Source organism: Pipistrellus kuhlii, unplaced genomic scaffold (genome assembly GCF_014108245.1).
Source record: "Pipistrellus kuhlii isolate mPipKuh1 unplaced genomic scaffold, mPipKuh1.p scaffold_m20_p_3, whole genome shotgun sequence".
Lineage (NCBI taxonomy): Eukaryota > Metazoa > Chordata > Mammalia > Chiroptera > Vespertilionidae > Pipistrellus > Pipistrellus kuhlii.
Genome location: NW_023425529.1, coordinates 34,132,829 through 34,147,824, shown reverse-complemented (window position 1 = coordinate 34,147,824; position 14,996 = coordinate 34,132,829). Strand labels below are relative to the sequence as shown.

Sequence of the window (14,996 nt, the reverse complement as noted above, 5' to 3'; positions counted from 1 at the left end):
TTATCTTGAATCTGTAGATTGCTTTGGGTAGTACATATTTAATAATATGAAGTCTTTTAATCTATAGACACAGGGTATCTTTTCATATATTTGTGTCTTCAATGCTTTATAGTTTTCAGTGTACAAATCTTTCACTTAGGTTTGTTCCTAATTATTATATTATTGTTATGCTATTGTCAATGGAATTGTCTTCTTAATTTCTTTTTTGGATTATTCATTATTGGTAATTCAAAATTATTGAATCCTGTAATTTTGCTGAATTTGTTTACTAGTTGTAACATTTTTTTAATGTGGTAACTTTAGGGCTTTCTACATATAAAATTATGCCTTATACTAACCAATAATTTTATGTCTCCCTTTACAGTTTAGATTCCTTTTATTTCTTTTTCTTCCCTAGTAATTCTGGCTAGAACTTCCAGTATGGTGTTGAATAGCAGTGGCAAAAGTGGGCATCTTGCCTTGTTAATGTAGGGGTGTCGAACTCAATCAGAGAAGGGGCCAAAATCTAAAATCCAGCCTAAATCGCGGGCCGAATGGTTTACTGAACAGTCATAAACTGTCATTGTGATGGAAACGCAGCAGAGTGCAGTGATGACAGCGCGGTGCGGGCCACATTGCAAGGCCTGGCGGGTCGGATTTGGCCCGTGGGCCTTGTGTTTGACACATGTGCCTTAGAGGGAAAGCTTTCAGTCTTCATCATTGAGTATGTGATTAGCTGTGGGCTTTTTTATATAGGGCTATTATATTAAGGTAATTTCATTCTTCCTACTTTGTTGGATTTTTTTCTCATGAAAGGATACTGAATCTTGTCAAATGTGTTTTCTGTACCAATTGAGTTGATTATATGGCTTTGTCCTTCATTCTGTTAATATGGTATATTACATAGATTTTAATATGTTGAGTCATCCTTGCATTTTAGGAATAAGTCCATTTGGTCGTGGTATACAATCCTTTAATGTTATGTTGATTTCAGTTTGCTAGTCTTATGTTTAGGATTTTTGCATCAATATTCATTAGGGGTATTGACCTATCGATTTATTTTTTTCTTGTGGTGACTTTGTCTTTGGTATCAGGGTATTGCTGGCCTCATAGAATAACTTGGAAATGTCCTCCCCCCTCTTCAAAGTATTGGAAACTTTTAGGAAAATTGATGTTAATTTTTCTATGATTGTTTAAGATAATTTTACAGTAAAAACAATTGGTTCTGGGCTTTTTGTTGTTGTTGTTGAGAGTATTTGATTACTGGTTTAATCTCCTTTACTAGTTATTGGTCTATTCAGATTTTTTTGTTTTTTCATGATTTTGTTTTGGTAGATTGTGTGTTTCTAGGAATTTATTCATTTCTTTTAAGTTATCCAGTTTGTTGGCCTACATTTGTTCATAATATTCTCTTATAATATTTGTATAGTTGTGGCATTGATTGTAATATCCCCTCTTTCACTTTTGATTTTATGTATTTGAATGTTACCCTTTTTTTCTTCTTAGTCTACCTAAAGGTTTGAAAATTTTGGTGATGTTTTAAAAAAACAGCATGGTTTCATTGATTTTTGTACTGTTTTTCTATTCTCTATTCTCTTTGTCTCTGCTTTGCTCTTTATTATTTCCTTCCTTCCACTACCTTTACATTTAGTTTGTTCTTAAATTTTGTCTTTTGAGGTATAAACCTAAGTTGTTGATTTGTAGTTGAAAATATAGGAATTTGCAACTATAAACTTCCCTCTTGGCATTTCTTTCACTGCCAGTATGTTTGGTATGTTGCGTTTTCATTTTCATTTGTTTAAAAATAAATTTTTTGTGACTTTTTCTTTGATTCATTGCTTTAGAATGTATGTTTAATTTCTGTATATTGGTGCATTTTCTATTTTTTCTATCACCATTTATTTCTAATTTTATTTTACCTTGATTGGGAAATATATTTTGTATAAAGCTTTTAAATTTGTTGACTTGTATTGTGGAACATTCCCCAGGAGGAATGTGTTCTTGAGAAGAGTTGTTGGTTGAGTGAGCTGTATATGTCAATTAGGTTCAATTAGTTTATAGTGTTGTTCAAGTTCTCCATTTTCTAACTGGTATTATTTCCAGTGTTCTATCCATTGTTTAAAGTGAAATATTGAAGTTTTCTGCTATTATAGGGTTGGTGTTGTATTAGTTTTTTTTTTTTTTTTAAACACACTCCTGGGTTTTTGTTTAATGCCATTTTGTTTATAAATTTTTTTACATGCAAAATACAAAGGTAATAGAATACTTCAAGTATTATTTTTATTTTTATGCAGTGCTAAGTATTCTCTCTTTACTAACAGTTCTTTTTTTAAATAATGAGTTTTTAAAAATGTTTTAAAAATTGACATTTGTCATTAGTGTCTAACCAAAATTTCTTAACCAATAAATGTGATATATTTTAGTAAATATTCTGTGACATAATATTTGATTAATTTTAGTAAGTGTTCCATAAGTTAAAGCAAATTTGAAGTATGGGTAAAAATCACTGAGATGAAAACATTCCTTGAGTGGTTGGTAGGCTGACTATTCCAGGTAAAGTCAGGGAGGAATGAAACATTTGTTATGGATTCAGGGAATGAAAAGTGGTGGGAAAGATGAAACTAGAGGCTCAAGAGTGACTGAATTTTATGAAGGTGATTATGTCTTAATATTAAGTTTAAAATTACCTAGGATCTGTATAGAGCCACTGGAAGATAGAAGGCTTCATGATTAGCTATAATGACCAGATCTATCTGGCATCATGGAGAGGATAAATTAAAGGAGTACCAGCCTGAGACCAGTTAGGAACAAGAAAACTCGAGTAACCCAAGCAAAAGTGTGAATGTATGAACTAAGGGAGTGGTAGCATTAATAAGAAGTAGTATGAGTTATAGAAAAATTTTACAATTAGGAAAAAAATCAACAGTAACAATCGACAAAAAAGCAAAACAAGCCACATCAAACAAAAATAAGGCACCCAATCTCTCAAAAGGCTTTTTATTCTTCCTTCGCTTAATTTTGGAAAGAATTATTCATCCTATCTAATAAAGAGGGAATATGCTAATTGACCATCACACCCTTACAAAATGCTGGCACCCACAGCCAATAAGGAGGGAATATGCTAATTGACTGCCAAACCCTTAAAGATGGTGGTGCCCATAGCCACAAGATGGCAGTGCCCAACCCTCTTGGCCCCCCAGCTGCCCAGGGCCGGCCCAAGGCTCAGGTAAGCCTTGAATGTCAGCTGCCCAGCTACCTAGGGCCGGCCTGAGAGACAACCAAGCGCCTGGACAAGCAGGCTGCGTGGAGAGACCATGCTGGTAGAGGGATTAGTGAGGGACAACCAAACAAACAAGCAGGCTGTGTGGGGTGACCATGCCGGTGGGGGACTGTGAATGGTGACCAGACTGGCAGGGGGTCAGTTTGGGGTAATCAGATAAGCAGGGGGACTGTTGGGGGCAACCTGGCTGGCAGTGGAGGCAGTTAGGGATGATCAGGCAGGCAGGGGGTGGGCAGTTAGGGGCGATGAGGTAGACAGGCAGGTGAGCGATTAGGAGCCAGCGATCCAAGATTGTGAGAGGGATCCTGGATTGGAGTGGGTGCAGGCTTGGCTGAGGGGGAACTACCCGCCCACACACACACCCTATGCCCGAATTTCATGCACCAGACCTCTAGTCTCTAATACTTCTCTTGAGATAAACCTTTAACTCTTTTGGGCTTGAGTTCTATTATTTTTTAAAATATATTTTATTGATTTTTTTTTTTTTTTTTTTTTTTTTTTTACAGAGAGGAAGAGAGAAGGATAGGGAGTTAGAAATATCAATAAGAGAAAATCATCAATCAGCTGCTTCTTGCACACTCCCTACTGGGGATGTGACCACAACCAAGGTACATGCCCTGGACCAGAATTGAACCTGGGACCCTTCAGTCCGCAGGTTGACGCTCTATCCACTGAGTCAAACAGGTTTTGGCTGTATTATTTTTTATATATGTCACAAAATATCACAGTAAAAACGAGTGTGGGAAACTTTTCAAAATTGATTTTTTGAGGATAACTTTCTACTTTGATATAATTTCAATTGTACAGAAAATTTACTAGAGTTGTATCAGAAACTTCTGATGATCTTTACCTAGAATGTTTACTTTGAACAGATATTAACTTTGTTTTATGGTCTTTATCATTTTCTCCCCCACCTCCATCCCTCATCTCTTCCTCTAATATATTAGGTTTTGTTGTTTTTTCTGAACCATCTCAGAGTAAGTTGGAGTTATAGTTTCCCATTTCCTCTAAATGCCCATGTGTGTATTTCATATAAGGATGCTCTCTTACATAGCCAATGTACAATACAATGATCAAAACCAGGAAACTTTACAATGATACAGTCATATTATCTAATCCACACTCCGTATTCAAATTTCAACAGTGATTCCATTAATGTCCTAAAGCTATTTCCCCCCAATCTAAAGTTTAATCAAGAGTAACACATTGAATTTAGTTGTCCTGATTTTAGTCTCTTTTAACCTGGAATGCTTCTTTAGCCTGTCATTGTCTTTTCTTGCTTTACAATGTTTTAAATATAAACTTTATATTTTAGAATTGCTTTAGATTCACAGAAAAGTTACAAAGATAGTGCAGAGAGTTCCTGTATATTCCTCATCCAGTTTCCACTAACATTAACATCTTATATTACTCTGGTACATTTTTCACAACGAGGAAACAAACGTTGATACAATAGAATTAACTGAGCTCCAGACTTTATTTACATTTCACTTGTATTTCCACGAATGTCCTTTTTCTGTTTCAGAATTCAGCTCAGGATATCTCACTGCATTTAGTCATCCTGTCTCCCAGTAGCTTCTGTTTTTTGACAGTTTCTCAGACTTTCCTTGTTTTTGATGACCTTGCCAGTTTTAAGAAGTATTAGTTTCTGAGAATGTCCCCCAGTTTGGGATTGTCAGGTGTTTTTCCCCATGGTTAGATTGGGGTTATGGGTTTGGAGGGGAAGGACACAAAGGTGAAGTGCCTTCTTATTGCATCGTGTTGGGGTACATGACATAAACATGACTTAGCACTGGTGGTAGTAGCCTGGATCACTGGCCAAGATAGTTTGCCAGGTTAAAATTGCTCCACATGATGGCATACTTTTTGTTTCGTAGTACAATAAGTTCTTTTTGTATATGTTTTGGAGCTATAATTATAGATGCATACAGTATTGATATCATATCTCCTAATTAATTGAATCTTTCATTATGACACAGTAATTATTTCTAGAAATATTTCAACTGTCTGTCACTTACTTGAGCCAAATTAAACAGATACAGAATTGAATCATATCTGAGCATTTATTCCAATAATTCCGGCAGTATGATGAGAGCAGTTGGTCACCCTGGAAATTCTACTCTGACCTCCGCAACCCCACCACCACCACCACCACTTGCCAATTGGCTGATGGCATACAAAGGAGGGAAAAGTTAGCTACGTGCATCTGGGAGCTGCAAATGTAACATGGAAAACGGGAGGGGAGAGTCTGTGGTCCGGCCTTCAGGAGCTCAAAGTTTGGTAACAAGGCAGCTAATCTTGTGTGATGTTACAGATAGCTCAGCCCAACCACTGGACCAGAGAATAGTCCCCATTCCTGAGAAAAACTCCTGGTCAGGGTCTGGGCACAGCAACCAAATCAAAGCGTGTCCTCAACTTGGTTTATTCTCAAAATATATTTCTTTCCTGAGTAATTGACTATGGAGGCATCTTATCTTTTTACAACCTCGTTTCCTTCTCCAGTTTCCCAGGGTCTGTCAGAAAACCTCTTATCTATAGTTAGTAAGGTGACTAATTATTGAACAACGGTGCTCTTTTCTTATTACATACCTTTCCCCACTATCATTTCCAGTATTCTATGTCCATATTTGATTCTGTAGTCGGTTGTTTCTGGAGATTCTAACACATGGTACATTTTTCCTTTGGTGTTTTGTAAATATATATTTAATGCTGAATGTGAGATTATTTTGAAATGTAGTTTTAAGTCAAACTCTTTCAGAGAGGTTTTGCATTTACCAGGCACTTGTGATCACTTACATTTACTGAATTTTTTATTAGAAGCTTTTATGACCATCTAGGTTGTAGAAATTAAGGCAGCAAGCCTGGCTAAGGTCTGAATTACTAAGAGACATATTTTTCTCTTTTATTGATCACCAGGTTTTCAGGCAGGGATTTATTTTGTACAAAGGGGTTGTTTATATCCAATAAATGCTACAGTCAATCAGTCACTATAGTCATTGTGAGCGAAGCTTTATACTGTGAGCTGGCCATATATTGAATTTCTCACCTTGTGAGTCTTCCCTTCCCGCCCCCTCCTGTTTTTTTTGTTTTTTTTTTTGGGGGGGGGTAGAGGGGTGTCTTTTATCTTTATGCCCTAAGCAGCCATTAAAAACAAGCCCAAGATCAAACGCACCAGGGTTCGTCTTTGCTTGTTTCTACTTCTGATTGGTTCTTACTTTCTTGCCTGGTTATCAAAACCATTAGAAAATTTTTTGCAAATTGTAATCAGCATTTCAAAGTATTTCCAGTTGGTTGTTCAGTTAAGGTGTTTAATTTGCCATAATGCCAAAAATATATATAAATTTTGTGATTTCCACGCAGAAAAGAAGAAAAAGAAGGTACAGTTGGATTAGAAAAATTAACTGAAAAATGCTGATTGTAATATTGTAAGAACAAATGTACAATACAAGGATAAATTAATCGATCTCTTAGTCATAAAGACCTGGAGAAAAGGGAAGATCCTGACATTTACAGTTTCCCTAATGGAGAGTAAAGCGATAGAGGAAACGGGATTCTGTGATAGGCAGGTTCCTGCACAAGCTGGCATTTTTAGCTCAAGACAGAGTGCTACTCTCCAGAAGGAATTTTAGAACAGAAAGATAGAAAGGGTGGAGCAGTTTTAGAGGGAGTACAATTTCATTGATCTATTCACAATTGAGAACATTTTAACTTTCCATTCTTCTACTTTGTCCCCAGTCAAGATACTAACACTCCAATCCCTGTGTACGTGGAAATTAAGGGGCATGTATTTGTTGCCTACATGCTGGTACAAATAAAACTGTCAGGGGTGGATACTGTCTTTGAGAACAAAAATATCCATTGGGCTTTAATTTCACATATTTAGTTCCCAGGACAAACAGAAGAGTTGAACTATGATTTGTGAGAAAAGAAAAGCATGAAATATACTGTTGGGAACAAACATTGCCCTTTGGAAAATTCTCCCTGACTTTCTCTTAGTGTCAGCCAGAAGCTATGTGAACATAAATATACCAGAGACATGTAAAACGAAAATTGAATGGCAGTTGTCATTTGTTTAATTTTGCTTATGTTACGCATTTTTCTTATATGTATGACCAATTGCTCTGTATGGATGTTTAACTCTCTTGATTTACAAAAGGTTTCTCATGAGTTTTGCTCTTATACAGCTTATAATCAACTTGAGAAAGCAAAGGAAAAGCATATATGATTGGCCGAAACCGGTTTGGCTCAGTGGATAGAGTGTCGGCTTGCGGACTGAAAGGTCCCAGGTTCAATTCTGGTCAAGGGCATGTACCTTGGTTATGGGCACATCCACAGTAGGGGGTGTGCAAGAGGCAGCTGATCGATGATTCTGTCTCATTGATGTTTCTAACTCTCTATCCTTCTCTCTTCCTCTCTGTAAAAAAATCAATAAAATGTATATTTTTAAAAAAAGAATATATGATTGTAACAATTTAGGAATGATTGAATGCTTAAGATATAAGTGCAATGGGAGTGCAGAGAAGGCTGAGCTTTGTGTGAAATTGACTGGGATAAGGTTTTATAGAAGAAATGGAATTTCTTTTGGATATATGGGAAGTTTGAGACAGTGTAGGGAGTAAACACTACGGTATATCAGGGTGTGGGAATAGCAGAAAGACATAAGTGCAAATAAATAACCATGTTGATGAAAGGAGAAAGAAATATGAAAACCAAGATAAGGATAAGTTTTAATTACATAATAGAAATATTAGTAACCACAGGAGACAGTGTTGTTATAGATTTATATCATATGTCATATTATATCATATCATATTATATTATACTAAATACTAGAGTCCTGGTGCACGAAAATTAGTACTCTGGGGAGAGGAGTCCCTCAGCCCGGCCTGCACACTCTTGCAGTCCGGGGCCCCTCAGGGGTTGTCCTTCTGCTGCCTTAGGCTTACTCCTTGTGGAATTGGACCTAAGCTGGCAGCTGTAAATCCTTCTGGCAGCCTGAGAACCCTTGGGGGATGTCTGACTGACAGCTTAGGCCAGCCTATCAGTTAGACATCCTTAGCACTGCCAATGAGGTGAGAGAAGCTCCCGCCATCACTGGTGTGTTCGCAGCCATCAGATTTGTAGCTGAACAGAGCTCCCCCTAGGTAGTTTTTATGCAGAGAGCTATTAATTTTATGCATTGAGCATCTGCCCCCTGGTGGTCAGTGTGTGTCATAACAACCAGTCGTTCCTGGTTGTTCCGCTGTTGGCGTAAATTTGCCTATTACCCTTTTATTATCTATAAGGTGCTAGATAATATGAAGCTACTGAAGATTCTTGTGCAGAAAACTGACATGTTTATCAAAATTTAGCTTCATCAGGATGTGAGTATTATGTGCAGAAAACTGACATGTTTATCAAAATTTAGCTTCATCAGGATGTGAGTATTATGTAGGATAAACTCAATGCTGGAACCGGGAATATATTTTGTTAGGAATGAGCCTACCTATTAGTAATATTCTCTTTATTTGGTCATACAAATATTAAGTTTAAAATATTGTAAATATAAAATATTAATGCATATAAATACATTTTTGCTGTTTTAGAGGAATTCCAGGGAAGAAATGTGGCACTATCATACTTACAGCAGAGGAATTAAACTGTTGCAGGGTAAGTAAATTCCTTTGGTTTAAATTGTGGTACCAACACTAACTTTAAATAAAATTTCTGAAAATCTACATAAATTATTAACTTGAGTAATTGTAGCAATAATTGAAAATATTGTTAAATTAATTCATAACTCATTAAATATCACTTTAGACACTTAGTACTTTAACCAGAGAAACTCTATTCTGTAGTCCCAAAAGAATAATTGGTTAGTTTAATGATCTTTTTTTGGAATAGAACATTTCCAAATAAAACCCAATGTCATTATCATTTGGGAGGGGCATTACTATAAGGAATTGTCAGGTGTACCAATCAGTTCAGTTCTTACAAAAATTTTGAAGATTTATGTGTGACTTTGAAGGAATATTTCTAGTCGTTTGACCTTGTCCCTTTTGTGTGACATACCTGTGTTTCCCTATTTCTAATTGAATTAATTCAGAATATATACAGTCCCATCTTTCGTTAGCTTGGTAAGTCCACATTTAAAGGGAGGACCAACTACCACTCCAACTAGGAACAAGTGCATAGTCAGTATTTTTAGAAAGCTGCTATTTTTAGTCGTGATTTGCTGATACAGCCATTGACTCATGTTCAGTGATTTCATTGTTAAGATGAGCTGAGAGCATGACACTCCGCACTGGAAGTAAGGATGGCTCTGAATCAGAAGCCAGTGCTGTCTGTGCAGAGTGGCCCAGTGGGTCCCTGGGAATTGTTATTTGTTGGGGGGAAAGAAATTATGTTTCTGTACTCTTAATTTACAATGTTTGCTTCATGATTTTATGAACAGAAGCTCCCAAAAGTACCAAAACGTAATACTTTGATATTGGCTGTAGTTTTTACACAGATAACTATTAATTAGTATCAGAATTTTTTACTCTAATCCCCAGAGGTTGTGTGCGTGTGTTTTAAGATAACCACTATGGCTTTATATACATAAGTACGTCTATAAAAGCAATATGGTCAGAAAAACCTCACATTTCTTGCCTGCAACTGCTAGAAACTGAGCATGTCAATTAACTATGCACCTTTGGGACTCTGGGGGTTGGGATAGTAAAGTAACAGAAGGAAAGTATAAGAGGCTTGTGGAGATCATTAAACGAGAATATTAGAATTTAAGCAGTTAGAAATGCTTTCAGATGGAGTCTTCCTATTCTTTCCCCTTGTTCTTTGTCTTTATTCCCTGGGCAGGTCACAGCCACCCCGGTTTCAGTCCTCTCATGTGTAAAATGCTAGAAAGTATTCACAGTATAATAATGCTGTAAAAGGCCATCTGACTGATCCCGGTTTGGTTTTGCCAGTAATTTGTACTTTGGCATATTAAGTCACTTGATTGCTCTGAGTTTCACTTTTCCTATTTGCAAGGGGTGCTGGGGGCACTGAGGAGGGAGCCAAACATTTGAACAGGTAACAAGAGTGTTTTTTAAAATTTTTCTCATCTCTGAAAATTGACTACTATATCATTAAATCTGAAAATATAATATATATGGAAGCATTTTATGTATACTAAAATACCTTACAAACATATTGCAGTTATGTAGATACAGAAATAATACCCAACCTATTTTTAAGTTAAACTGGCACAATGATTTCTTTTAATGATATCATCTAATCATGTGTTATACTTCTTGTCTCTGAATTTCTTTATGTGTACGATGATAATGACTTGTATAAATGACGGAGGAAAGAGAAAAAGAAGTTCCAGGTCAATAAGATATTTGTTCTTTACAGTGACATTAACATGCTATTTTGTCAAAATCTGATATTGAGGTGATTTTGTATAAATATGCCAGTGAACACATTATTATTCATCTATTTCAAAAGAAAATCAAGATACCGAGGCATATATTACATATGGCCAGGCTGCATCTTTTATTTCTTCCTCTTTCAATTCTATGGTTTTGCTTGGAAAACAGGAAAATCTTCTAAAGCTTCCATGTAAATGAAGTGAATCTGTTATTTAGCAATCTAGAGCATTTTTATCACTTTCTATCAAGTTTTTTAAGAACATCTGAAATTATTTTTCAATAAGTAAACACATATTTCTCATACTTAGAAATTATAGATCTGATATTTTAAAAATATAATTTAAAATATTGATCTAGCCTGGCAGGTGTGGCTCAGGGGTTGAGCATTGACCTAGGAACTGGGTGATCACAGTTCATTCCCAGTCAGGGCACATGCCTGGGTTGTGGGCTCAATCCCCAGTGTGGTACATGCAGGAGGCAGCTGATCAATGATTCTCTCTTACCATTGATGTTTCTATCTGTCTCTCCCTCTCTCTTCCTTTCTGAAATCAATAAAAATGTTTTTTAAAAAGTTTAAAATATTGATCTAATTTCATCTTACATATATTCTGTGTTCTGATTGTTAGCTATGGCCTTATTGGTAATCAACATCATTATTAATATGTATAAATCTTGAAATATCATTTCATTACTCTGCTCATAGAATAGAAAGAACAAATATATTCAAAGAAATGTTTATAGTTACTTCAGAAGAGACCAATGCCTTTAACATTCACCTTATAGGGTACTTTAAAAATATTTAGAATTTTGAATGAAATATTTTAGTTCACATTTCACACTGTATGAATTGACTTTTTTAAAAAAACACACATCATCTGTCATTAACTTGAGAATAAGCTTAGGAATCAGGACACCTGAATTTGACTCTTATCTCTTTCATAGATAAGTGAGGTTATGTCCTTGGAGCTTTAATTTCTTTATTTGGAAAATTCTGATATTCTTAATTTTTTTAGTTTTTCAATTAAGTTTATATTCAATATTATTCTATATTAGTTTTGGACTTATAGCAAAGTGGTTAAATGCTGATATTCTTTTTTTATAATATTTTTTTCATATATTTTTATTGATTTCAGAGAGGAAGGAAGAGGGAGAGAAAAACATCAATGCTGAGAATCATTGATCAGCTGCCTCTTGCATGATCCCTCCTGGGGATCAGGCCAGCAATCTGAGCATGTGCCTTTGACTGGAATCAAACCCAGGACCCTTCAGTCCACAGGCCAACACTTTATCTACTGAACCAAACCAGCTAGGGCAAAATGCTGATATTCTTAACACCTCCCCCAGATGGCTCTTCTGCAGGGAAAACAAAAGCATCATTTGAGTGATCTGTAAACCATAGCTTACAAGTAACTTGAAATTATCCACAAAAAAATAATTTTTATTCTGATTGAATGATTCAACAATATTGTACAAACGTGCTAGTCTCAGAAATGGAAGCTTGGAATACAATGGGGAGAGAAACACACAACAAACAACCTTGGGCCTTGACTTTAATGAACACAGCTTGTGTGAAATGCAGATGACTGTGCAGGTATTGTAAATATGTCATAATGTTTATTAAGTGATCAATTATATTATGAGAAAGACAAAGGAAAATCTAACTTATTAGAGGGAGGATGTCATGTGGGCCTCTATGAACCAATGACATGTAAGTTAAGCCCCGAGGAATTGTTTGCCATCTGCATAGTTAGAATTCCTGAAGTGCGCACAGCTTGCATAAGATCCTAAGGAGGGAAAGGAGTGTGTCTGGTGTTTGGTGACAAGGGCTTAGGAGTGGGGAATGTTTGAGGTAAAACTTTGCCAGATGAAGGTGAAAAAGGCAACTCAGAGCCCATTTGGTGTTCAGCTTCATTCATTCATTCAGTTAGTTAATCCTTACCTGAGGATACTTTTTCCATTGATTTTTAGAGAGAGGGGAAGGGAGGAGGAGACACGGAGAGAGAAATATCGATGTGAAAGAAACATAGATTAGTTGCCTCCTGCATGATCCCCAACCATGACCGGTGATGAAGCCTGCAACCTAGGTACATGCTCTTGATTCCAAGACCCTTTTGTTGGCAGGCTGATGCTCTATCCACTGAGCCAAACTGGTTAGGGCTGGTGTTCAGCTTTATAGACCATTTTAAGAGTCTGTTTATCTGAAATACAGGAGAAAGCTGGGAGGCATTTTTGTTACGTACAGAATTATTTCTTTCACGTTTTAAGAACATGTCTGCTAAATGGAGAATGGATTGGATAGATCCAAGAGAGGAAGAGGGAGAGAGGAATCAATGCCACACTGTACGAGTCCAGGTGAGAGAGGAGGTGGGCTTGGACTAGAGTGGTGCCAAGGTAGCTGAGGCGAAAATTTGAGGAAAGTCTTAGACTCAGAATGTTACAACTTGGTGAAGAGACGTGTAAAGGGTAAGGAAAAGGGAGAAATTGAGAACTTCTTAAATCACTTGGGTGAATGATGAACCACTAACTGAGCTGGGAAAATTATAAGAGAAGCAAGTTAGATTTGAACTTGTTAGAAATGCCTGTGAAATACTCAAGTAGATTTATTCAATAAAAAGTTTGTTGTACTGGTGTGGAGTATTGAAGAAAAGTTTGAAAATTCTCTAAGCATAAGAGATTAAAACACACACACACACACACACACACACACACACACAATACCTTTACAATGATGCCTGTATATTTCTGAAAATAAGTAAATGCTTGGAGTTTTTCCTTATAAATTAGATACCTTTTGTGCTTGTTACAGATGAAATCCCTGATATGTTATTAACCTGAATAATAGCAAAATATATTTTTTTCTAAATTAATATAATTTGATACATTGAAAGGAATCTTTCTTTTGGATTGGTTATTCATTTAGTAAGCCTTAAGGAATATAATTTGAAAAATTACAGCTTGGTATTATTATACATTCACCAATGATGATGTGAAAATTTATTTTTTAACCATACTTGATCTCTTGGAAGCTTAATTCACAAGCAGTTTGAGATATACACATTTTATTGATCTATTAATGCATTTCAAGTATATCAGAATGTATTTTGGGAGTTTGTGTTTTGATTCAGGTGCTTTGGGAAAATATCTGCAAAGGGCTATTTATTTTTCTGTGGCAAGAACAATGTCCTCGTCCTATGTTATTAGAAAACTACTCTCACCCAAGGGCTTGTAATATACAGGAAGATGAAAGGGCATTCAAAACAAATAACTCAAAACAAAACAAAACCCCAGTCCTTTCTTCTCAATTTGACTTTATAGTTTGATCATCCAGAAGATTCTCTCACTACTTCCTTAATGGATGGTATATCAATTTTTAAACTTTAAACCTTAGATTTGAAAAGTGATCATGGTGGAGGAGGTTGAGTTATTAATGATGTTCCCATTGTTCTTGCCTGTGTTTCCCTTGTAATTTTCTTTGAAATATATATTTTAACTACACCTGCTTAGAAGCATAATGCCTGCTTTAATGTGAGTATTCCTCTGGTAGAAGATATCACCTCTATTCTAAACAACAAAGTAAAATGACACTCTATCGACACTTTGGAAAATGAGAAATCTAGACCTATAAACTTCTCTGAGTATTGCTTGGGAAATGTTTGTTAAGTAAGTATATCAGTGAATGAATGAAAAACAGAGAGTATGGTTTCTCTGGTATAGTGTTCCGGAATTACCGAAAGGAAATAATGAGAATTTAGGTAGATGCTTTATCAGTATTGCTGGACTCTGCAAATAAATGGTGAATAAGAAAGTGCCTTTTTAGTCATTGTTAACATTTTCATCAAATAGGATTTGAAATTATAACCTTTTGATTTAATCTGAATTACTTTGACCCTCTACCTCTTTCTAAAATTGTTAGCATTTCCTTTCAGTTAAAAAAAGAAAACAAACCAAAACAGTAATTTTATTCTTAAAATAGCTACATATTTTCTACTTCATTAAAAAACTTACACTACCTAATTGAATAATGGTTTATTACACCCCAGTTTGTTTTACTTTAAGCTAAATCATGTAGATTATGAATGCTTGATAAAAATGATTGGCTTGGCCTAGTGATTAAAATGCTACATGTTTAATTTAAATTACAAATGAAAATGATGGTGCTTTGTTTTTCTTGAAGTCCAATGCAATGTAAATTATTTTAAAATGTAGTTATTGAGATATTTTGGAGCACTCTGCATAATTAAGAAAAAAAAACTTTTCCCCTTTCCAGATAGTAAACTATGTGGTTAGCGTCTGGATCTATCTTGTTCCTCATCTAATCATCTAATACATCTTAACATCCAATACAT

General features: G+C 35.6%; 1 protein-coding gene across 5 annotated transcripts in view; it reads left to right on the top strand.

Moving 5' to 3' along the window:
• CPNE8 (copine 8) overlaps positions 1 to 14,996 on the top strand; it is a 179,514-nt gene that overhangs the window by 77,132 nt on the left and 87,386 nt on the right. For all 5 annotated transcript variants that reach the window (XM_036455438.2, XM_036455442.2, XM_036455440.2 and 2 more), the window contains one exon: positions 8,845 to 8,908. In XM_036455438.2, coding sequence (XP_036311331.1) covers positions 8,845 to 8,908 — 64 coding nt within the window. The remainder of the gene's footprint in view (positions 1 to 8,844; positions 8,909 to 14,996) is intronic.